Source organism: Rhyacophila brunnea, unplaced genomic scaffold (genome assembly GCF_057557595.1).
Source record: "Rhyacophila brunnea isolate RB1 unplaced genomic scaffold, BYU_Rbru_1.0 scaffold_6, whole genome shotgun sequence".
NCBI classification, from domain to species: domain Eukaryota; kingdom Metazoa; phylum Arthropoda; class Insecta; order Trichoptera; family Rhyacophilidae; genus Rhyacophila; species Rhyacophila brunnea.
The window spans coordinates 9,389,941-9,416,042 of NW_028233276.1; the positions used below are offsets into that span (position 1 = coordinate 9,389,941).

Genomic DNA, 26,102 nt, shown 5'->3' on the forward strand with positions numbered 1-26,102 from the left:
TGACAACAAAAGATTGCACTATGTTTTAAGCCTAATATACAATGTTGTGTTTCATTTGAAATATTATATTATCTTACATTTGTCGTATGTCTAGTTATTCTAAGTAAGTTTGGGCTAGAAGTCTCTTTATCTTTCTTGGTCCACGCGGCTCCGACCAGCTCTGAAGGTTTTACCTGAAATGAATAAAAAAAATCACTATAAATTAAGCAGCAATAAAAAAATCAAAACATATCAAATTAATGTTTAAAAACTAGTAAATCTGCTGTCATGTTTTATTTAGCATTATTTTCAAAACCGAATGTCAAGCGAATTTCTTTAATTTTTCCTAATCCATGCCAACATGACATGGCGAGGCGGTCCTCATAGGCCAGTGTGTAAAAAAGTTCCCATCATCCGTGGGCTCACAATATATTTATGTGATTTTCTCAAAGCCTGGGTTTTTGTGATTGCTTCACTTCTATTACTAATTACACAACTGTTTTATTACACTACTATCATTGGGCCCCATAGCCTATTGTAGTGTTAAAAAGAATATGTATTTTTATTATATAATTATAAAGCATTTCACAGCTTCAATAATATATCACAAGACATATATTTATCTTAAAAAAAGGCATAGTTGCCAGTCAAAGATAACTTAATGTTTAGGTTCCCCAAGATATCCACTGCATACACCCAATAACACAGTTTAATTATCCGTGTCAAAACAAGCTGTATGATCTGTTTTCTTATCATTCCATTTCTGCCAATACACTATTGTAGTCCCATGTCTTATTGAAGGGCAGTTATATATAGATTTTTTTGAAGCTTTATTGTGTGTATGATGCCATGATCAATAGAACCACTCACAGCTCGGTACATGTCGAACTCCAGCAGAGTGAGTTGCCTGGCCAGCTCGATCGGGTGCAGAGCGAGAAGGTGGTCGCAGAAGGGGGCATAGAGGGAGGGTTTCCACTCGAGGGGAGGGGGAATGCGGTCGAAGACGGGGGCCGGGGTGGCCAGTGGAAGGGCGGGCAAGAGAGGACCTCCTTCCAAGGAAGAGGGGGCGGGTGGGGAGGTGGCGCTTTTGTCTCCATCATATATGCCACTCTGTAACACAAAAATCATACCAAATTCAAAAAGTGTTAAAACTAGACATACTACATAATATTCTATACAATTTATTACAACAGTCAAACAATTGAGGTGCCGATAGATGCAATCGTATAGGTAACCACTGAGTTGAGTTACTCAACTAAACATAACTGTTTACAACATTCTATAATTCAATTATCGATCTCAATTGAGTCATTATTCCTATGCCAAGAAAAATATTGACACTTCTTCATGTTTATTAGTATTTGATATATTGACAGTTGTCTTTTTTATCCTCAGTCTTCAATATTCTTCACGAATCATACAATTCTGTCACAGGCTATTTAGTACTATGTATGGTTATTAAGACGTTTATGACAATTTGTACAGAAATAATAGATTAAATAATGAATGCAATCTTCTACGTTTATCAGCTGACTAGAAACTAATATCCGGCCATTACCTCTAATAATTTTAGAACACATCTGATAAATTATCGTGTTATGAAATTTAACTGCAAAATGTATAAGGATAATAACTAAAATTATGACACTTCTATATTTACCCTTCTTTGAACGATCTTGATCACACTTTCGACCCACTTCTTCATAGGCTTCCCTGTGATACTGTCGAGAAAGGCTCGCAACTTCTCCAAGAGGGAGGGATCCTTCTCAAAATCATAGTAGTGCTGGTCGACCCAATGACGCAAGACATTTAATACCCTGCAAACAATAACATGATATAAAATCAGCATAAGGTTTTGTTTACTGCTACCACTGGTACCGTATTCAAATCGACATATGCATGTACCACGCAAATTTGAAATACATACTGTTTTCAAATCTTTCTAAAATAGGAAAATGATTGTATTCACGGACAAATAATAAAACTAAAATACCAATGCATAGTATTTCAATTTTAGTTAAAAGATATTTCTTAACCTGGGATGCCATTGCAATCGCCATGACTTCCATTTTCGTTTTCGTGCTCTGACGATCTGACAGACTGGCTGGAGCCGCTCTAGCTGATAGCAACCCATGTGCTATGAATAGTATGAATTCTGTGCGGTTCGGTAGTGACTATTCTATAAATGCATGCAAAACACCTTCCAACTATGTATGTTGTCCGCCGATACATTAAATAACATGTGTTTTGGGAGTAAATGCAAAGGCAAAATCAACGTATTCATGTGCCTCTCTTCTTACTCTGTGTGTGCGAACCCAATTTAGGTGCGGTTTAGAATGATTATTAGATTTCAGTCAGGTTAAAAGTCGTCGAGAATATTACCTGAATTGCACCGGTTGAAGAAATTCTTTCCTATATCTTTTGAAGTCTTCTCGTGAAGAGTTTTTACTAAGTTTCTCCGTATCCGTTTCAGCTTTTTCTGGAAAAAAACCAACATTTTTAAAAATCTTCTTTACCTAATAACCTATATTAAACATAATCATTCTTAATTACCTACCTACCAATAAAGTAAATTATCAAAGAGTGAAGGTTATATTAACAGACTTTTTTGTGGGGAATGCTCATTATCCATTCACCCAACCCATTGAGTTCATGCTTTGTATCAAACACACATTGAAAAAAACAACACCTATTTTTTTACCAGATGCAGGACTCGTAAACCACAGCTTCAGAGACCAGTGCTCTAACAACTATACCACCACAGACAATATAGCATTATTGAGATGAAATGTCACTTTTTACATTTTTAAACAACAAACATTCAATTGAATACATCAGATATGTTATGCACTGTTCACATCGTTATTGAAAATTAATTTTATTCTGACATACCTACTACTAAGTTTTTTTAGTAATTGCGAAGATAACATTTTCACGACAAATTGACACATGCCAATCAGTCAAATAAGAATGCAGTCATTCGTAAATTAACATCTCATAAAATACCAATGAAAAAATAAACAACAGCGAGGAATATGTGAGGCGTCTAATTCCAAAAAATGATAAGTCCACATTTGGTCAAAATCGAGAAAAAAATACGCATGTATTCTTTGTATAATTTTACACAATATGTATTGACCTATTTATTCCAAAACGCGACAAAACCCTATGAAAAAAAAATGAGTCAATTTATTACAAAAAGCGCCAAGTCCGTGTTTCATATTATTTAAAGCTTGGTTTGATTTCGTGCGTGCTTAAGTCAACCAATAAGGGAACGTTCAATATTGGAAATGGCGTCTCCCATCCGGTAGCATCCGGTAAACTCATGACAGTGCCACGGAAATACGTGCCTTATGCGGAATAACATTAAAAAGTGAGGTACAAGTAGCGCTATGTCCAATTTTATTTTGCCTATATTTGTTACATTTAAGAGTTTATCGGCTGAAACAAATTGCCATTTGGTTCTAATTTCGACATAGAATACAACGGAAAAAATAATCTTACGTTAAAACAAATAATTGAAGCTTGAAACATAAAAACGTTGTTTCCCGCAAATATCGAATTGTGGAGCTGTCGCATTTTGTAATTAGACGCCTCATGTAAAAGTCTCAGAAACAAACAAAATCTTGAACTGAGCGAGATACACATCTTTAAACTGAGTGAGAGTTCTTAACAAATATGCTACTGACCAAACTGTCCTTGCGAATAATTCCCTACGATTACTACCCGAATTGTTTTGAATTCTGTCAAGAAACTGTTACCACCCTTGTAATTTAAATCAAGGTAATGATACAGTAAAACCTCATTAATACGAATTCCATGGGACGGAAAATCGAAAAAAAAATCAAATTACGAATTATGAAATGTATGGGGGGAAAATATTAAAATTTAAAAAAAAAAAGAAAATGATTTTCATTAATTTCGTTTACGATCATACATTATTTCCGATTCTGTGTGTGTTAATGGGACATAAAATGTCAGGATTAATCATATTACCTTCTTAAAATAAGTAATTTATGATGTTTTAAGAAAAATCTGTCATAATTTTCAATGACTGGCTCATGAAATAGTGTGCTTTATGACAATTTATTGAATATTTTTGTATCCCAGGACTCTGAAATCATTTGAATTACGAAATCCGAATTAAAGGTATGGTTTTATATAAAAATAATGTTTAAGGGACTTTCTTTTTTGCGAAAATTTCGAATTACGGCGGATTTCGAATTATCAGTGTTCTTATTAACGAGGTTTTACTGTATTACCAATTGGTTAAGAGCATTCCCTTGTAAAGTAAAAGGTACGTGTTTGAATCCAATTTTTAATGAATTTCTAAGGCTTTCCGCAATAGCCAGACTGTGGCACAATCTTCAGCCACTGGTATTCAGTAGGCATTATATTTGTGAGGACTATATTACTGAGGTACCATTGGTAACCTGAAAACCCCGATGCCCCCTTGTCGCTACACAAACACCTATCAACCACATGTTTGTAAATTATGAAAATGATTGCAATAATCTCCAAGTAACAGCCGCATAAAGCCCTCATAAGTAACAATAAAAATATCATACAGTAACAAAAATTGAAGTCTACAAATGTACAACAGAACATTTACAAAATATTATTGAATCATTACCCAAATCCGGTGAGCCCTGTTTAGACTCGCAACACTTCTTTTTCCTCGGTGCTAAGCGTGAAATTTTAAAAATAGAAATATGTAGAATGACTATCGAATTGATGTATTTTAATAAAATAGTGTAATGTGAAGGATAGCCAACGGCCAACAAACCTGGTGCATCATATACGAGGCTGGGGTCGGGTATATTGAACCTCTCGATTAGTAAGTCTAGTAACTCCGGTGGCTTGCAGAAACTGCGGTACGTGGTCAGGAATGTTCGCACAAACATCGGGTCAGCGTAGATGTGGTAAGTCAGTCTTTCTACTAATTTTAAAAGTGTCGCACCCTGTCAAAAAAAATAAGACATAGAAATAAAATAAATGTAATTATTCCATAATATGATGATTTACAATTAGTCTAATTTTATTGTAAACACATACCCTAATTAAAGGGACAGTGGAGTTTTGCTTCCCTTCCAAAACAATATTCTCCTCTGAGTCTTCAACAGCGAATCTGTACAGCGAAGGAGGAGGTAGCTTCAAAGGATGTTTCTTCTCTAGGTCTAACAAAATACTGGAAAAAAAAGAAAAATACATATTTGTAAACGTTAATTATTTATAACAATGGTTCTAACGAATAAGAATTACGAAAATCCATATTTTCACAGGAATATAATATATTATGTTTGAGCTAAATCTATCCTTACTACCCTCCTAACCAAGACCCCTATGAACCTTGTTGCCTACTGGCGTTAAAACAGTGTTAAACAAAACATCAAATTATGAAGTCTAAAATCAAACTTAGAGTAGATGTAACCTCTTTTCCCAACTCATTCCCTTCCCATGTGGTTACAGTAACACCCCACCCGTTAATACAGCCCTCAGCTTCTCTCATAGCTATTGCAACCGATATATACTTTAAATCATTTAAGCTACTTAGAGTAAATTGCCACCAATAAAGGAAAGACAATAAAAAGAAGTGAAAGTTTAATAATTTGTTGGTTCTTTTGAAAACTTCGAATTTTTCAGTCGGCATAATCGAAATGAAGGAATTAATTTACCTGTCTAGCGCTCTGTCGAGCATATTTTTGGTATTGAGCATAACTAGGTCAGCCATCCATCTATTCTTGTCTATGGCTCCACAACAGCAAAGAACCACCGATGTTCCACACTTGGGCGATAACTCCATACAGTTCTTCAATTCTGGAAACAAAAAACCAAGGGAGTTTCTTCAATTTTTCATTTAGTTATGGAATATTCGAAAAACGAAATATCAAAAGTTTGTATCGAAATAAGTATTGACAAAATAATCAAACATATTTTATACCTACCTACTATTACAATAATAATACTGAACTAATTTTCAATTTATTTCAATTCCAATTTATTTATTTTACATATTGTGGACATTACAAATTATAAGTTTAAGACGTTCACAACATGACATTTAGAAACAAAGAAATATTATTAAAACAGTTTTATGTACATAAAACAAGAGATAGATCAGTATTAAGTTATTCTACAGTATAAATGTGTAAGTACAAAAAATATTAAGTATATAAGGTACAAGGAAGTACACCGGATGAGTTAAGCAGACCCTATTTTAAGAATTCAAAAAACAACGTCCACCTAAATTCACCTCACGTAAGTGGAATATATCAATATCCGAAGCGATTTCATTAAACATGGTTATTGCCCTCCCAATTGGCATTACTAATGGCAGGTTAATTCTGCACCGTGGGAGAACAAACAACGGATGCCCTCGATTCCTAAGGTAATTATCAGAGACACACAAGCCAACACCACCAAGAATGCCAGAGTTCACATTTACGCCGCGTATCAGTCTGAAAAAATATGTAGCTAAATAAAGATCCCTTCTAAATTTTAAGCTACAGTATGTATTAGCATCCCTAAGCGAAAATCAGTCGGATAGAGCCACGGATAATATCCATACAGCCGAAAGTAAAGGAGTCGTAAAAATTTCTTTTGGTCTCTCTCCACCATAAGGCCGTACTTCAACCGATGCGGGGCCCAAACGACAGACCCACTCTCAAGTCTGCTTCTAACTAAGGAGTTATAGAGAATTTTTAGTACCGTAACATCCGAAAAGACCCGGGAAGTACGCAAGACAAAGCCCAACATCTTTAACGCCTTTTTACAAATGGTATCTATATGACCACTAAACGTCAGTTTACCGTCAAACGTAATTCCAAGATCTCTTACAGATGATATTTGCGAGAGAACTCTGCCATGCATCGAGTACTGGAAAAACAATACTCGTGAGGCTTTAATGAACGATAAAACATTGCATTTATCAATATTGAAGTCCAGTTTGTTACGCCTGCCCCAATCTAATATATTATCTATATCAAGTTGGAGTTGACGACAATCGTCCAAGGTGACAACTTCAATGAAGAGTTTCAAGTCGTCAGCAAACAACAAAAACATAGCATTTTTAATTACCAATGCTATGTCATTTATGAAAATCGTGAACAGCAATGGCCCTAAGTTTGAGCCCTGGAGGACACCAGAAAATGTGTAAAAGGTCCGTGACTGATAAAGGCCGTACGAAACGTATTGTTGACGGTTCCTAAAATAACTCCCGAATAGCTTCAAAAATCGATCCGACAATCCAATAAGTTGGAGTTTTTCCATTAGAATATCGTGATCGACTCTGTCAAATGCCGACAAAATATAAGTACAGTAAAAGTTTGATTTTGCGGATGTTGATTTAATAAACTTCTAACGTAATTATAATAATGAAATAGCAAAAACATGACTAAATAACTCTATGCTCCCACTCGAAAAAGAAAGCATTCCGATAAATATTACCCCAGGACAAAAATAATGACCCGGTACACAGCGATTAATGTGGAGTTGGTAGACAAAAAATTGCCTTGAAATGTTACGACTAGAACACATACTAACCGTCAGTATCTGGCCTATCGATGATATCCAATTTTCGAATGTAGAGCCTCTCCTTGAGCTTGAGTTCGGACTTGGTCTTGTCGCCTGCGCAAGGCTTGCACAGCAGAAGCAGTCCATCGAAAAGAAACCCCCGTCGTTCAGTCACTTTCTTTCCTGGGCCCACTTTGCCTAGATTGTCCTCTGGAAGACATTTTAAAACAATCAAATTAGTATAAATCATTTTAAATAGATAGATGCCCATAGGTAAATTATGAAATTTTAAATGCTAGAGGCATAGAAAGCAGACAGAGGACAGCCAGCCTGCTGCCTCGCTTGTCGATCAGCACCATGCCACAATTAATGATTCTCGTATTTGAACAGTGTTACGCAATTATTATTGATCAAACAAACAGGTATGTAACACGTAGAATAATACCCTGACAATTCCCTGAATATTTGCATTAATATTTTTCAGAAATATCATTCAAGTGGAAAAGTACATAATTTCAGATGGCCATACTTATTTAAGATGTCGACTAAATGAAAAGTAATTCTCTTAAAAACAAAATTGGCTATCATAAGAACAGTCGTAACGTCAAGTTGGCAGTACAAAAAACAGCCAATGGTAGATGATACGAATAAATCAAATCGCGTTAAGAGGTTCTTTCATAAAATATTGTAACCACAAAGATGCAAATCAAGTGAGTACAAATTAAAGTGAGATTGATATAAAGGTGTCGTGTGGGATTACCTCTGATGAACTCATTGCAACACTGTCCAATGTCCTTGTTGTCCCAGTTGTCAATGAGGCGAGCCAGTTCATTGGTCTTCTCAAGAGCCACTTGCCGACGGGCTCTGCTCGCCATTCTACTTGCCGCCTCACTATAAACCACAATCAACGGCTACAATATTAATTTTTCAAAATATGTAATTGTTTGTTTCATACTGTTATGAAAATCGAAAGTTTTAACAGAAACTCATAATATACTATGTAAATCAAATGTTGGTAAAATTGACAATAATTATTATTGAAAAATAGTCGCTAACATTTTTGGTGCATTCCCTAACGCCAGCACTAGCGCCTTCTGAATGGGTCTCATGAGTCCCTCCACCTGAAAAGCAAAAGCAAAAGCAAAATCAAAATATAAATATTTTTATCGCAATTACTAAACATATTAAGGAATTCTTCGAATTTTCATTTTTATTTTAAATGGATATTGGAAACCAAATAATATAATATGTGTACCCAAGTTATATGTAGTAATAAATTATTTAATCAATTAAACAAAGGTGAAGACAATTGTACACACTTGTGGTTAAATTCCAGATCCCTTCCAACATCGATGAGTTTAATTCTCACACAATTTTATTCTTTGTAGGTACTTGATATACAAACCAAACTATTGTAGTAAAGTCAGTTCAGTAATGTCAAAAAAACACTTGAAAACCGGCCTGAAATCACTACTTTTGATTGTAGAAATCAAAATGACTGTATGTCACACAAAATTAAATAATGCAACCATCGATTTACCTTTAGGATAAGCTTTTAGTTAATGTACACAATTTCAGACAGTTCGTAAAGCATTTGAGGCCATTCATTGATCGGCATATTGATTATTAAACGGTCTGCAGCCAATGAGGTGTTCACTGATTAGTATGAAGCGGTTTTCAGTCAATGACATTTTATATTGCTACGATGCAATGTATAATTTTCATTTGTAAGTGTCTTTCCATGAATACAGAGAAAAAATCAACCTCATTGAACTTAACACGATCAAAATTTACAACAATGGAATTGAATTGCACACAATGCTTATTAGAGTGGTTAGGTTAGGTTTAATTTTATATATAATTAAATAGGTATATAACATAAAATGTAAAATTTATTTATTTACATTTCATAATTTTTCATAAACACAGATTTTTAGCTTGGCTACACTTGAAAATGATCATTGGCGGTGTAGTGAAAGTATAGAATCCACCATTGCTTTATTTTCTCCTGTCATTGACTAGTTGAACTATGTTCATTGTTATTTAAATATTTTAACTGTGTTACATTGAATAAATTTGTCTTATATACATTCATTTTGGTTCTACATTAAAAATTTGAATTTCAGGTTATTTTTCGAATATTCCAATGAAGATACGGCATACTGTATATTATTTACCCTATTATAATTTAGAATTTATTAACATGCCACAATTTTTATTTAAACTAACGGATACGTATACGAAATAATTACGGACAATACTAGAATAAAAATAGAAATGAGAAATATTAGTACATGATAATATAGGTACAGAAGATGTTCAATTCGCAAATTCGAATCCATAGAGAAAACCTTACCACTGATCTTTATTTTTTGTTACATGAAGGTTTACTGTCTTATATAAACATGCCATACATTATTTTAAAGGAATTTTAAATATTTCTGTAAAGGGATACAGGGATACATTGACAAGAGCATGACAACACAGATGTAATGTTTTTTTTATTGTTTCAATACTACCTGATTCAATGATATCCAGACATCAGGTTTTACCTGTATTACGGAAGAGAAATTTTGTCAACTAAAATATGTTTTGAATCATACATTTGAATTAAAATTTCAAATGGGTAGATTGTCTGTCCCATTGAAATGTTGCCAATAATTGTTTGGTAACCAACCATCTTTGGGAATTAGACTAATCAAATCACGCCGCATTCAGAGATTTTACCATCATACCAGAGGGAGTTTTCTTACACTTTTTGTATTACAAGAAAGACTCAGTGTTTCCAGATTTTTTTTAGTGTGGTTGAATTGGTGGTTATGAAAAAACCATATTCTATTTGTCGGCACAATTGCATTCCCTGTAAATTAACAATACGGCAGCTTGTTTTGGTTTAGCCACTTCTGTAATTTGCAATATTTTAATGATAGGTTCAATTAAATATTTTAAATAATGATGGTTTATTCATTATTGTATGGTAAGCTGTTTAATAATTATAACAAGGGCATTTTTAAGTCAGCGCAACGCAAAATGCCTTCATAACCATTTCTCATGTGTCACTGATGCACTTGTATTCGTTCAATCCTCAGAACCTCAATTATTATTGAATGTCTTCAATCATTAATAATTTATTACTACCATTTGAAATTCCTCGTAAAGGATATGATTCTATTGGTCACATTTTTGACATTGGTGTATTTACGAGAATCAATACTGTTATAAATGTACCACAATGCAAGCAATGTTTGATAATTTGGGAAGGAAACAAGAGACGGTGGGAGGGGTGCCATACAAAAAGTGTGATCTAAACAGAGTCAGCGATAACCACTTGCCTTGCCGACTTTCTGTGCACAAAAAGAAATTGCATCCCCACATGTTGGTCGCAGGTCAAAATACAGCACCTGGTCTGTGTTTGATCCAGAACAAGAATCAAACAAGTTAAGCAAATAACTTCAACTCAACTCAAGATGACCCCCACTTTGTGATGTTCCACATAATTCACTTTACAACGGAAGAGATATTATTTTTTTTACACAATAGTAGAAATCAATAATAATACCAATTAAAATCTAAGGATACAGCCTCTGAGATAAGATTAAAAGCATCTGCTTTGTGTGCAAAAAAAGTGCAGAATATCATACATGGTCTGCTGTGTTCGATTCAAAGATGTAGTAGGAAGGTCAATGCCTAGGCCAGAATATAATCATAAACTTAGACCAGGTTTGAAAAAATAATCCCCCTGCAGTTTTACGCCTGAATGTTTCCTTTTCCCTGACCAACGAATCCTTACCAACCTAACCTCAGTGATTGACCGAGTAAAAAGTGATGATTGCTAACCTGTTGAAAGCTCTCCATGTCTTCGGTGCAAGGAGCCAGCTTGAGCAGCATGGCAACGTAGTCGAAGTAGAGAAAGGCGTGGGTGATGGGCGAGGCCAGCAACTTGGGCAGGAAATACTTGGCGGCCAACCGGAAGCCGTGCCCCGCCGTGTCCAGGCGCTCCGATAGCTGTAAATCACACACACACACACTGTCACAGGAGTACATTTCAATAAAGTAGCTAACGTAAGACAGATAAATTACATTAAATGGACCCCATGGATTGGATGAATGAGATCCAATAAAACAGAGCGGAGTGAAGATAAGTATAACAAGTCTAAATCTAGCAGTTATTGAGAAAAAAAGAAGAATATTAGCTACCTCTGGATCATCAACGATGGACTGGAGGGCTTCTCTGGACTCCTGCGTGGTGACAATTTGGGCATACTTGATGTACACATCAAATTCAACGGCCTCTGCCAATTCTACAAAACAACAATAAATTATTGCATAACTAGATATACAGTTCAAACTGAAATAAGAAGTTTGTTTTAAATGCATATTGAAAAATTAATATAAAGAGGAATTGAGGAATTGATGTGTACCTTCAAAACAGATCCCGATGTGTGGCATCTGGGTCTCGGAGGCACTTTCGACAGTATCCTCCAGAGAGCCGAGAAGAGTGACAGTCAACTCGTAAATTTCAACAATGTTGCCAAATATCAACTCCACATCCTGGAAATTAGATAAATTTAACATAATGTTCAAATCTAAACATTAAGGGGCTATTAAGGGGGCTCAGCGCAGGTCAAATTGGAGCTTTTGTTCTATTTTCAAAGCATGATCCTGGACATACCTTAAACGTTGTAGATAATCTATTTATATAATTTTGAAGCCTTATTATCCTTTATATTGATTTTAAACATTTGATGACTGCATAAAGTATTTTTATTACATAAAATAGTATTCTTTTAAACCTCTCGCCCAAATGTTTTAGAATATAGTCATATTTCAGTACATAAATGTGCAGTGGTGTTAAGATTTTATACATTTATTAATTTTTAAACGCATTTATAAAACCATCAATATAATTTATGTCGACATTATTATAGTGAAATATTTACGATAAAAAATTATATTGATAATCTGTGATCCCAAATTTGAGAAGAATTAGGCATTTTATTATTCAAAAAATGGGCAAGATTTACACATTTAAAGATACTTTTAAAAATACTGATTATAAGCTATGTCCTCGACCATTCAAATGTGATAAACATCCTACGAATAATGATTGCTTTATAATAATTATTGACCTAAGAATAAGGTAGTGTTTTTTTGAAATACGCCATTTCTTTTGGCATTCTCCAGTGGTTAAGCTACAACATACGGCCGTAGCCATAAATTGACAAACTATAATTGAAGTAGGGAGTAAAATAATGTTAACGCGCGTGTTTGAACATGTACCTAACCGAAATTTTTTTTTTAAACGGTACATGTTCAAACAGGCGCGTTAACATCATTTTACTCCCTACTTCAATTATAGTTTGTCAATTTATGGCTACGGCCGTATGTTGTAGCTTAACCACTGGGGAATGCCAAAAGAAATGGCGTATTTCAAAAAAACACTACCTTATTCTTAGGTGACTGACGGCTCATGAAATAGTGTACTTTATTACGATTTATTGAATATTTTTATATGCCAGGACTCTGAAATAATTTCGAATTACAAAATTCGAATTAAAAATATGGTTTTATATGAAAATAATGTTCAAGGGACTTTTTTTCTGTGAAAATTTCGAATTACGGCGAATTTCGAATTATCCGTGTTCTTATTAACAAGGTTCTACTGTATTTATTTAAACCCTGCACCATCTATATACAAAAGGTTTTATCAATGTCTTTTGGTCAGGGTCCCGCCCCGCAATAGCCAATTTATGCAAAAATTATCATTGTAAATATAATAGGTATACCTTGGAATCCTTAGGCACAATCTTCTCAATTTCCTCCTTAAATACTCTGATGATCATGTGCAGGTCACGCAGGTACTGCTTCTCGTCACTCATGAGGTCCCGGACGAGCTCCTCGTAGGTGAGCGAGGCTCGAGGTGTCCGCGAAGGCTCCAGCGGCCGTGCCAGTGCCGCCTCCTCTTCCGCCTTCTCTCTGCGCAGGACTTGCTCATGGTAGAACATCTCCATCAATGCCTGGGAAAATAGCACAATCATTTATTAGTTAACCGTCTACTATTGGATGTAGTATACCTATAAACTCCTACAAAGTAGAGCCATCTTGACTTTAGTAACTCTACTTTTGTAGGTACTGCTACTTTTTCACACATTACCGATTACATTGGAAATACAAAATAAAAGCAATCATAGGAATTCCAACATGCCCAAAGAGCATTTATTTTCTAAAATCAAATTACAATTTTAATAAAGATTCTTATTGAAAAACAGATTGAAAGAATTTCGAATAAGTATAATTATATTATGTGTCTCAACATTATCAATGACTCAATTGCGATGAGCATAAGAATATTTATCCAGGGAGCAGTAGACTACAGCACCACAAACATTCATGAAATTGCTAATAATGTTCGCAATTAAATAAACCTTCAGATTTGAAACCGATGATACCATTTAGAATTATTTAACGATGATTTTGAATAATCATTTACAAAAATTTGCTGCAGCTCCAATGTTTTGACTGTGCAAATGCAATATTCTTTGTGACGTAATAAATACGGTCCCTGTGAAGAACACACAAGAAAGAACACAACATCTAGCATATTAAAAATCCAATAAGACTTAAACTCACCTTGTGCTGTGGTCACCCAATATGATACAACATGTTGTGAAAGTAACGAGAGAGCGTGTAAACAAAACGGAGACATTGATAGAGTAGAAATAGCCTTATAATCTATACAGTATTTATTTATATTTTATGATTATGTACAAAGCTACAAATAAAGCAAATGGCGACAATCATTTTGACAACATAACTTACCAAACCAATTAGATGATATGTGACATTTAGAGCAGTGGACTTTAAACAGCAAACTTTTCAGATATAAGAGTAAAAATCACGTCTCACGATCGACAAAAAGCTTAACCAACAATATTTTGGCAAGTGGCATTGAATCTCAAATCAGGTGGTTACCCTATCCACCATAACATCCATCTTTCACTGCAAACTTTTCCGTTACTTAATCACAATAACTCCCCGTATTAATACTTAATTTAATCAGTTAACTCTTTCAACAAACATCGTTGTAAAGCTTTTGGTCGAATTACTATTTTCATTACATAGCACTAATATGTAAATGTCGGAAGATTTGATGCATTTTTTTATATAAAGAGCAATAAAACCCATGAATAATTCAAGAAAGTTACGCAATTGACAGTTTGCTAATTACTTTTTTAGAGAATGGTATGGGATCGTTTAGTGCTTAGTCAAAATGATTGTTTTCGATCTGAGATAATAAGGCACCATTGTGAAGTCAGTAGCCAAATTAAACTTTGTTGTGAATTATAGGTATTCAAAGCTAAAAAAAACAATACTTTATGAAGATTTTGCCGTTTATAACAAAGGTCATTTCGGTGAAGTAATTATCTTTTGATCAAATTTATGTTTCACTGAATTTTTCTCTGCACGTCCTGTTTAATTCATATAGTGCATTTAATTGTATGTATAGCTATAAAAATTATACATAAATGAATATCAGAATGACGATACATAGTAGTAGAAAGTAAAAATGGTGTCATATCTGAGAATGGCAGTCATTTGTTAGACAAATTTTGAAGAAAGCAGTGGGGCAAAAATGAACACAAACCGAAATTTTTAAATTCTATTCAGAGCTTATATTATGTAATATGTATTTACAGTCTTAATTGCGTGAAGTTGTAGGCATCAGGAAGAATAATATCAATTGCATAGATAATTTTGTTGATTACACGTGTAAGATTTATGTCACCTTATCGGCATTCATGGAGGTCTTGATATCCTGGCTGGAGATGGCGAGCAAAGCGCCATTGTTGGAGATCTTCTTGACATAGTTGCCGGCAAGCTTCAGGATGTCGGCCGCGATGTACTCCACAATCGCCACGATGAACGACGTCACCATCGTGTCGATCTTGTAAGCAAACACCTCCTGCAATTAAACATACAAGTGATGTCAATCAAAAGACACATGTCAGAAGTATGTAAAACATGAATTTTTTTTGCTAACCTAAGTTTGCAGAATTCCGCTGGAAAGTCACTAATCATTCAGCCAAACTATAGAATGATTCTGGCATGAAGATGGAATAATATGACTAATAAATGGCAGTGAATCTTGCAGAAGGCACGCGGTGGCACATTTGATTACATGTAGTTGCGAAAAAATACCACAATAAAACCTCACCAATACAAATGATCATTAAATATTTGCTGTAATTTTATTTACCTCAAAATAATATCCATAATTCAAAATACGTAATTGAATGGATAGACATTACTTTGTTATCTTTTTAGAGTATCATTATTCCTAATAAATCTTTCATTTAGAGTTTTAAAAATCTATAATCGTAAGATACATAGGTAATTAATTGAATCTATTTCGAAATATTGTTCTCCCTAATTTCGAATTAATATAGTCTTGCTATAATATACCTTCTGCAACATCTGATGAATCTTGTCGAGGGGCAGCACCGGTTTCTTCTTTTTGGTTTTGTCGGTGGACTCTCGAGCATCGTTGAGCGCCCACCGATCGATCGGGTTGGGGAACGTCTTTCCAACTCTCTCCTCCACATCCTATAATATAGAACAACCAATACAACATTGACAACATAATTTTTAAATGACAAGTTTTGCTTAACTCCTAAATCGGAACAGTCTTCTAAAAAAAAAACTGCAAAGACAACTCTCTTGACATTATTAGAGACATCAATATTTGCTTATATTATATGGTATGGTAGATAATTACTTGAATAGTGTGGGGGCATGGTTTGGCACACAGCTTCCCCATCAAAGTCAGAATGAGGTCCTCCACATACATGAGAGCCTCCTCGGCAGCTTTCAACGATGGATGCACCTGCTCCAACACCTATAAACAACAATTAAATATTTACTCTTATGTAATAATTATACATACATCAAAGCATATTGATGAAAATTGTGTATGCCTAGAATTAAAAATTGTACACATTGAAAAAGTATTACTTATCAACTACTAAAATATGCCATACTAATTAAGTGAATTTCTCAACAAAAACACAATAGTCACACCATAAACCGATCATGGAACAATGCATCAAAAATTTGTTAAAATTTATGAAAACAAGGACCTATTGAGCATAAATATATTTAAAACAAATGCCATTCTCGTAAATGTTACAATATACTGTCCGCCACCTTAGACAAAAACACTATAATAAAAATACAGAATTTAAGAGGCACTACCCATGCTAATAGCGAAGTAGTTAAATATTTTCCTTTCATTACCTCAGATGGCATATATTTTAATTTACACCTAGAAACCGACAACGAAGGACTGATTGGCGAAAATTACAAATCGATATAACCAATAATAAGAAAGATATGCGAGTGACATGGAAGATATCCCCGCTTAACCAAGCCCATAGAAGCATAAACTGAGCAACCTGTACGCTTCCTCCGCCCTGTCACACTTAGTGGACTTGACGCTTTATATCCATCCTTTATTGTAAGGCTAAGGCCACATAGGCGGGTGCCTTGCTCGGTGGCTATGTGCTAGGTGACATATCCTAGCTAAGGGACGCACACTATACTATCGCAATGGCCACACTGCACGCTTCGCGCCTAGCTACGTGATTATGAGTCACCTCGTTAGTCTCCCAGCGAACAAACGTGTTGGTTATTTTTATTGTGTCCCCCAGTGATTTTGCCATTATCTATGGATTTTGCAAGATGGCGGATGTTTCTTCAGTATGACATATGTCAAACACCATATATTTTGAGGTTATGAATAATGACGCATGGGATGAATTGACATTATGCACCCAACAAATTCGAATTTGACATTTTCGAAATTGTAAACTTAAATTCTCTGTGAGAAGTAGCTTTCTGGTTAGTTTTGCGAGTGACATATCGCACTAGCGAAGCACCTGCCTATGTGGCCAAAGCCTAAGCCATATTTGCTACTAATTAAGGTTATATTAAGACATTTGTGAAGTTATACTTCTTTTGGCGCGTTTGGGAAATCAGATCAGAGTGTATTTTTGGCGTGTGACATGTAACACATAATTTATTTTTTCACACGAAAAAAAAACGGACTCAATTGGATTCGAACCACCGATTGTTCAGTTATAAGCCTAACGCACTACCTTTACGCCACAGTATGATACTGCAATCGTGACGATTATACAGTATAATAATATTATATTAATACTATCAACTGAAGGTACTTGATGGAATTTGAATTTAAATTCTAATGGATTCCATTAGAATAATAATATTATAGTTTAGAGTTGTTCCGTTGTCTAGGTAGCGAATTCATTATTGTCGGCCAATTGCAATTCCTTACATAAACAAACAATTAAACGTCAGTAACAGCTGGTACTTTAAAAATAAAAACAACGAGAAACCATTATATAATTTAGTAATATAAGTAAAGTGTATAGAAATAAACATACGACGTTCCAATAAGCGGTCCTTTTTCTTGAGCGTGTAATTTAACAAGATAATTAACCTTTCAGCTGCCCGGCCGATATACAGAGTTTATACTAACAGGGCCCAAGAATTATATATTTCAATAAAATAAAAAATTCTACATAAAAATATAAAAATATAGCACTCACATTGATATGATGTCATGAAAAGCTCCAAAAACAAATTATTCATACGAAATCTCGTAAATCTGTCATCACATTTGCACTAGAATTAGGGTTGCCACAAACCACTTCACTTTAAAAAAAAATAGTTTCACGAATAAAATAACTTCACCAAACAGACAACGATAAATATGTACAGTAAAGAAAGTTTATAAATATATTTACTACACTATATTTATACTATATTTACACATATAAACAAAAAAAAAACACTAAAAATTTTCTTCCGTATGGAAAATTTCAAAACAAGGCTCGAAACATAGAGCAATGTCACATTGTTTACATAAATATCTAGTTTCTTTACGTTTTTTATCAGTTTTGGAATTGAAACACACATAACATCGTCGAGTAGCATTGGTTTTTTTTATTGTCGACGGAATTTTGCCCAAAAAATGGCGTTCGGTAAGCCTAGCTGGCAATGGAGCCTTCCGTTTCAAATTCTGCTTTGGTTCAGTCTTATGATCTTCGATCAACTGTGTCAGGACATGTATTTGAAAATCTCCCAAGGGTTGCTTCTTGCCAGTTTTTTCTTGGTGGATGACGTGGGCATTCAGTAGACACAGATCAATAAGGTGAAAAAATACCTTTTTGTACCACTTGATCGTTTTTCTGGCACATGTGACGGAAGAAATGACCATGTCACCATGATCCACTGCACCCATGTTTTTGTTATACTCTACTATGCACTCGGGTTTCACAATCGGTTCTTTCGATTTGTAATCGACTTTTCCTGTCGGCTTAGTAACATTGGTATGCAGAGTGGTCAACATTGTCACATCTTTTTTATCTTTCCAAGAAAGAGCCATCATATCGTCCGTGTGAAACGATTCGGTTTCACCTTTTTTTAATTTGGTGGTGAAATTTGGCATCCCGAGTCTATTCCGTCTTACTGTTCCGCAAGCATTTGTGCCATTTTCATGCAAAAATTTGAACAGTGTTGGACTACTATACCAGTTATCGATATATAACGTGTGGCCCATGTTCAAATATGGCTTCAGTAAAGTGGCCACAACATTTCCTGATATGCCAATATAGTTTAGCTTGTCGATCTCCGTTTGTTTGCCCGTATATATAATTATATCTAAAACAAAACCAGTATGGCAATCGGCCATTACAAATATTTTTATCCCAAATCGACTAGCCTTTGTTCGGATAAATTGTCGAAACGAAAGTCTACCTTTGAATAAAAGAAGACTTTCGTCAATACATATATTTTGATGAGGGTACAATAGATTTTGAAAAGTGTCTTTCAATGAAGTTAAAACCTGTCGAATTTTAAATAAACGATCTCCTGAAACCTGTGCTTCGTTATCGCAAAAGTGGAGCATACGAAGCAACATTTCAAAACGATTTCTTGACATAGACTCCGAAAAATACGGTGAAAATAAGCATCGTTTTGTTGACCAGTGTTCTGTTATTTTATTTCGAGAATTCCGCGACATCAATAAACAAATTCCCAAAAAGGTATAAAAATCATCGGTGGTACAGTCTACCCATCGCTTCAAACGGTCACTCAGTACACGCATGTTTTTGGTGGCAAACACAAATTGTCTATTCGTTTCACGAACTATCATCTCCACAAATGATACACTAACAAATAATTTGAAATAATCCGATTCACGAGCATTAGAAGGCAAATCTGATTTGCCTCCCGAAATATTTGAATCGAATGAAAAGATACGAGGATCAAATGGGTCCGATTGCCATGAAAACGATGGTCTTTCGATACCATTTAAAATGTCTGCAGGAATATCGTCATCACAATCTTCAATATCGTTTTCGTCGTCACTCGGTTCGTCTTCAGATTCGATTGTTTCCACGAGCACTTCAATCAAATCATCATCCGAATGCTGCATCAAATGCTCATCCATTTTGATCACAAATCGTCAAAAAACACGTGTAAAATAACTTAAAATCACAAAAACACTAAGAATACACTAATATTCAATGAAATGTTCTATATTTATAACAAAACTAAATACATCGAAGCAATCTCACAAAGTTCTACTAAAATATCACGTAAAAAACTTCGTTACAAATTAAAATAACACTAAAGTACACAATAAATGTCAGATTTTTTGATAAAACGTGGTTATAGAACTTATATATTGGAAACAAAATTAAAATAACCGAAAAATGATCAATCGCATGTGAAATAATACACATCAATGAAATATTCCGAGCGCGCGCGTTCAACACTAAAAATATGGGCAGAATGGCGGCCGATAGTTTGGGATTTCCCAATTTTGGCAGCCCTAATTTCGTAGAATTGAAATATGTCTGTAGTCACGGTTTTACCCAAGATTTGAATCAATTTTTGTTTCGAATTATTTCAATAGATGTCACTAGCAACACCAAAATTGAGAAAAAGTCGATTTGACATTTAAAAAGGCGCGAAAATATGAATGCGTATTTCGTACGTCACGGGCGTGTATCGCGCGATCTACTATGACGCTCGTCGTACGTCACGGGCCGCTATAAGGTTAAGAGCTAGTCAAAGAATCTAGTTTATCACAAGTTTTGTTTTTGTTTTGTTACGTCAAAGTATAACTTCTAACGTGCGTACATAAGTACACACACCGATTTTTTTAAACGGTATGGTGTTTAAACATTTTCATAACCCATTAGGCGGCAATAGACGGACAGTTTTCGTAGCAGTTTGAACATGGCACAGACAATAACTGTACGTTAGTGGACACACTACAGATCAGTTTAACTACCCCATTTAAATCTGTCGAACTGTCAAGAGACGTGCCCATATACGTACAGTTATTGTCTGTGGCAGATCAAGTGTCAAAAACTATGGAGGTTATGTTCGCCAAGATCATACACAGGGGTACCATGTGTTAAATTAGTTTTAAGTAGGGTATACTTGAACGAACGATTGATCTACGAATATTTTTACTTTTTTAGATTTATTATGATTACAATTTATTGTTTGTGTAAATATATGTCCAGATTCTTTTATTTTGAATAAATTATTCATAGTATACTAATTGTTTTAATAAAATTTAATTAAGATAAAATACATACGTATTGTTTTATTTAAATCAGGGTTATATACATTAAATTTATGTAATATGTTTTATTCAATCACCAAAACAATTTACTTATTGGTTTTGAATAATATAATATATTAATTTGGTACAGACATATTAACAACACACAATAAACATTGTTTGCGGTACCTAGTTGACACTTCACAATATTCGTAATTATATAATATGAGTAGCAAAAGAATACGCAACAAAAATAATATACTTCTTATCGAACGAACTTAGAAGATTATGACAGAACTGTCAAAATTTGCCGCCAAATCGCGCCAGCTACTCCTACTTTACGACACAGCTAGCTAACGTCACCCGAAAACTTTCGGTGAGTTGAAATTCCAACAGTTTTACAAAAACACGGGAGTGGGAGGTCGCTGGCAGTTTGAACATGGCACACATCTGAAAGGTCGAAAAGTGTCCGTCTATGGGCGCAGCAGATTATCTACCAAAGATAACTGTATGGTTATTAACTGGCATGTTCAACCTGTTACGAGAACTGTCCGTCTGTGGCCGGCAATTGGGTCCTTGCACCGGATCTAACACACATAGAAAAATATAATATGCATTTTATGTTCAGGCGTGGAATAGGACTTGCGCCACACGAAGATACCTCTACCAAGATAGCCACTATGAGCCCAAATCCACCCCATCATTAATAAATGTGCTTTGTTGCACTTTAACATTCATAGTAGAGATATCCATCTTACAGAATTCTAGAACAGTGAGCTCGTGATTAGTTGAACTATTCTTTGAGGTTTTTAGTCACGGTGTCTTTTTTCTTCCAGTTCCAACGTTTTCCATCATCTTCCCATAAATTATTATTCTTCCCATAAATTATTATATTAGACGACATTAAATATTTTTATTTCTTGACAATATATTTCCCTTAGCTTTTCTGATATTCATCGGCACACCCATGAGATGTGTAGCATATATTTATATGAAAAATATTAGCATTTTATAGAAAATATAATAAGTGCATCAAAATTGTTGAAAACCTGGATATACCAGTACCATACAATCGGTGGTTCTGGACCATCAGTTACCAGTCTCCAACAATGTACTAATCCTATATATAATTCTATATTTTCTAAAAAAATTAAGCATTCTGCGCAGTTTCAATTTATAAAATATTATTTAAGTTGATGACAGATGAACAAAACGAAATGGCATAACCGTCATTGGCATTGCACTACTGAAAGAAATTATTAATAATTAAATTATATGTGCATTTTATATTATACTGTTTGGGTTCCTTACTTAAAATAATGGAGAAAATTTTGCAAAGCATGAAAAAAATTTATTGCAAGGTTTTGGAAAACATTCTGTCTGTTCGGATGACTTCATTAAACTATGAATTGAGGAAATATAGGAAATAATGGACTTGAAGTAATATTTTTCTTACATGAGGGACATTCCTAAAATATAGATAGATTGCCAGCGAAAAGTTCCTAATAATTAACAAGGATTTTAATATTTTTTCATACATGATACACATTTGATGGTCTTTCCATATAATATAATATATTATTTATATTTGTGTCAATGTATCTCACGTGAAGTTTTATTTTATGTAGTGAAGATACACTACTCCATATCATCAAAAAAAAATGGCTCAAGATTGACATAACGTCATGTAAAACTTCAAATGAATGTATATTAGACCAATTTATACAATTTTAGACAATTAGAAATTATCGATGTACAATTGTATTTCATTACAAAACGGTTCCACCATTTTGTGACAGAAACAAATGCAGGAATGGTAGGCGAATTTTAATTAAAACCGTATTGTTTTAGATGGGTATTGTAGAACATACAATAAATAAGTAAACCCAAAATAAGTATGTTGTGTTAGATTTTGGTTTGCTTTTATGTTTAGAAACTGTTGCATTTATTCTATCGTCAATAGGCCGAATCATGTTTATTATTGGTAATAAATGCAATTTTTAATTGTAATTTAATCGATGCTCCTCAAAGGCGAAGAAGCAAATGACGTTTATCTTACGCTGCCTTCCTGCCTTGATGGTGAGAAATCATTCATGAGGAACCGGACTATCCGTCTAATGACACAATATGCGGCATTAGACCTAGCAGAAAAATTGGAATACCACCGCCAAAGGCAGGCGCACGTATGTTTTTTTTCCAAATGTCGAATGGCAAATGGAGACAACTGTTTTGACTTCGGACCGTTGCACCAGTCAATTCTTGACTGGACATGGTGGCTCTGCTGGCAGGCTGTATAAGCTTGGTCATGTTACCCGTTCATGTACATGTAGCAGAGAAATACAGGATGCAAACCACATTCTATGTCAACGTAAAGATCTCTTTAGTTAAGATTAAGACCGGGTGTGGTGCAAAGCGGGTGTTGTTTGGTAAGGCCATTAACTTCAATATGTTTATCTAATGTAATTTACAATAATTCTACATTTAAAATGCCCACAATCAATGACGAAGCATCTGGAAAAAAAAATGACTCACTTTTTTGTCGGGTCTCCCAAATGGCATAATCTGTTCAACACCATTACAATAAAGGTGATATTGCTATAAATTCCCGATGCTTTTTGTCGGGTCTGCCGATGGTTCGGTTCGAACGGGTTCGCTCAAATGAACATTGACACTACAAACACTATTCTAACGCCATTGCAATAAAGGTCATATTGCTATAAATTCCCGATGCGTGATATCGCATAATGGAAATTGCGTGACGTCTACCTATGCATGTGCGAATGTTGCTATGCACAAATTTGCTAACTACTGTATTGAGTGCGTTGTCCATTAATAATGTCATTGCCCACAATAGCTGATTGATATCATATCCACTTGTAAAGTGTTGGTCTCAAATTCAAATTCCAGATGTGGAAAATTCACATGTTATTTTTCAATGTGTGCTTGGACCCAGAAGGTTGAGCAAAGGCTAACATCCGTTCATAAAGAACTTTTTATTAAGAAACCTCTTCGTGAGGCAGCCAGGATCCACATCGAATTATGAAGTGAATGAAATGAAAACAATTCAAATTTTTATGACACTACTGAGTACTTACGATATAGGTATTTTCCCAATAAATTATAAGAATAAATAAGATAAATGTAAGATAAAAATACCATAGGTTCAAAACAGACTGCTGATATTGCTAAATCATAACTAAGTATACAAAATATGAAATTAGATCAAGAATTTATGTCAGGTGTAATAATAATTGTAGCCGGGAACTCAGATAGTATTAGTCACAGGTTTTTTTGACATTAAAGAAATGCTATATCATCATTTCATCAAAATCTGCTGACTTGCGAAATATAGGTATTATTATTAAATAAATATCCTCATTGCAATTAAATATATGTGCGCCTATAGGTAATTTAACCTGGTCATCAATATTATCCTGGCAATTTATAGTATAATAAATTACAATCGTATTAAGGTAGGTATGTTATTATACTATTATTGCAAAGCAGTAAGTAGGTGCTGCGAAAAAACAAACAAATGGAATTTCTGGTCTTCATAAATTAGTAACAAAGCGTAAATATCACGATTTAAACAATTGGGGTTACGATTTTCTTATCATATAGGTACCTAATTAGATATTTAAAATATTTCGATACCACGCGTAGTACATACTTAATACAACTTTCAATGATCGTAAATTTTGACATAAGCCAAATACCTTTCATATAAATGCTTATCTGTGAAAACGAAAAATATGTTAAGATAATTGACATAATATGTCAATTAGGGGAACAAAAATACAACCTTTGTATCCAAAATGTATTTTAATTCATTGTTATAAAGTGAAATAACGAAGAGAATAGTGCACGGAGCTTACCTTCCCCAAAGAAGTGGCAAACGTCCCTTTCCATTTTTGGTAATTGTCGGTTTTGAGAAAATCGTAATCCCTTAGCTCAGTCCTGTTCGGGAACATTTTATCCTAACGACACAGCCGGCATTTGATCATTCAACCATCACAATATAAAAAACAAAATGTCTCGAGAAGAATAATCAGTAATACGTCCATGTTTTTGTTTTCGTCGAAGGCTGTCACCGCAGCGGGCGTCTCTTCGGCGATCTCAAAGCCCATAATAGCCCGCTCCTTCACGATTCATCTCGAACGAAACTGTCGATCGAAATTCACGGGAGCCATTATTTAGTCCACTGTACGCGAATTCGATGACAAGTTTGTATTTTTTATTGTATATCGTTCACAAACGAATTCAGACATCAGAGGAACGGTACGCCGCCGCCATTCTTATTATTTCAATTAGTGATGTCCCCCCCATGTGAACAATGGAAAATTAATGTAGTCGTTACTATAGGTATTACTATTATTATTTTATGACCATTATTACTTAGTATTGTACCAACTCTCCGCCAAATAACAAAACCATTGACAAACTTTACGTAAATCTGATTGCAAATAACGTATTATTTTTTCACATGCTTATTTCAGATGTAGATGTCATAAATTATTGTCATAGATACGCTTTTTCATTTGTGATGGTAATATTTTCTTATAACAATAGGAAAATATTTTTGAATAGGTAATGTCGTGGTGTATTCTAATATTGATTAGGTATTTAAAAGAATATATATTATATAAGTATATAATATATTTATGTGTATTTAAATGAATAATCTTTTTTATACGTTCTCAGACGGAACATATTATAATCTGTTTTCATTTTGGTTTATTTTATTTCAGTGTTTCTTTTTTATTTATTTTGTATACACTCGCTACCGTTTATAATAGTTTATTATTAGGTTGATTTTATTTTGTAAGTAAACCAAGTCAATACTATGTCATTCCTACCTGACTCAATACTTAGTGCCCAACACTAATTACTCTCTGTTTTCTGTCTCACAAATTTGACAGGCGCTCCCTCGTTCGAATTTTTGCGCATGCCC

The 26,102-nt window shown here is 34.4% G+C and overlaps 1 protein-coding gene across 3 annotated transcripts in view; it reads right to left on the minus strand.

Annotated features, from left to right (window-relative positions):
* The window catches only part of LOC147065179 (protein son of sevenless-like), a 51,447-nt gene extending 25,974 nt beyond the window's left edge, over positions 1 to 25,473 (minus strand). For 2 of the 3 annotated variants that reach the window (XM_085957145.1, XM_085957146.1), the window contains exons 1-19: positions 25,027 to 25,473; positions 16,268 to 16,387; positions 15,955 to 16,095; positions 15,278 to 15,454; positions 13,278 to 13,508; positions 11,913 to 12,042; positions 11,689 to 11,792; positions 11,329 to 11,496; positions 8,548 to 8,612; positions 8,252 to 8,382; positions 7,522 to 7,701; positions 5,655 to 5,796; positions 5,035 to 5,167; positions 4,766 to 4,940; positions 4,613 to 4,663; positions 2,362 to 2,458; positions 1,640 to 1,796; positions 850 to 1,089; positions 78 to 173 (exon numbers count right to left, since the gene is read on the minus strand). In XM_085957145.1, the coding sequence (XP_085813271.1) occupies positions 78 to 173; positions 850 to 1,089; positions 1,640 to 1,796; positions 2,362 to 2,458; positions 4,613 to 4,663; positions 4,766 to 4,940; positions 5,035 to 5,167; positions 5,655 to 5,796; positions 7,522 to 7,701; positions 8,252 to 8,382; positions 8,548 to 8,612; positions 11,329 to 11,496; positions 11,689 to 11,792; positions 11,913 to 12,042; positions 13,278 to 13,508; positions 15,278 to 15,454; positions 15,955 to 16,095; positions 16,268 to 16,387; positions 25,027 to 25,122 (2,634 nt within the window). In that variant the 5' untranslated portion in view covers positions 25,123 to 25,473. The remainder of the gene's footprint in view (positions 1 to 77; positions 174 to 849; positions 1,090 to 1,639; positions 1,797 to 2,361; positions 2,459 to 4,612; positions 4,664 to 4,765; positions 4,941 to 5,034; positions 5,168 to 5,654; positions 5,797 to 7,521; positions 7,702 to 8,251; positions 8,383 to 8,547; positions 8,613 to 11,328; positions 11,497 to 11,688; positions 11,793 to 11,912; positions 12,043 to 13,277; positions 13,509 to 15,277; positions 15,455 to 15,954; positions 16,096 to 16,267; positions 16,388 to 25,026) is intronic. The other variant, XM_085957147.1, reaches the window with a different exon arrangement.
* Between the last annotated feature and the right edge of the window lie 629 nt (positions 25,474 to 26,102).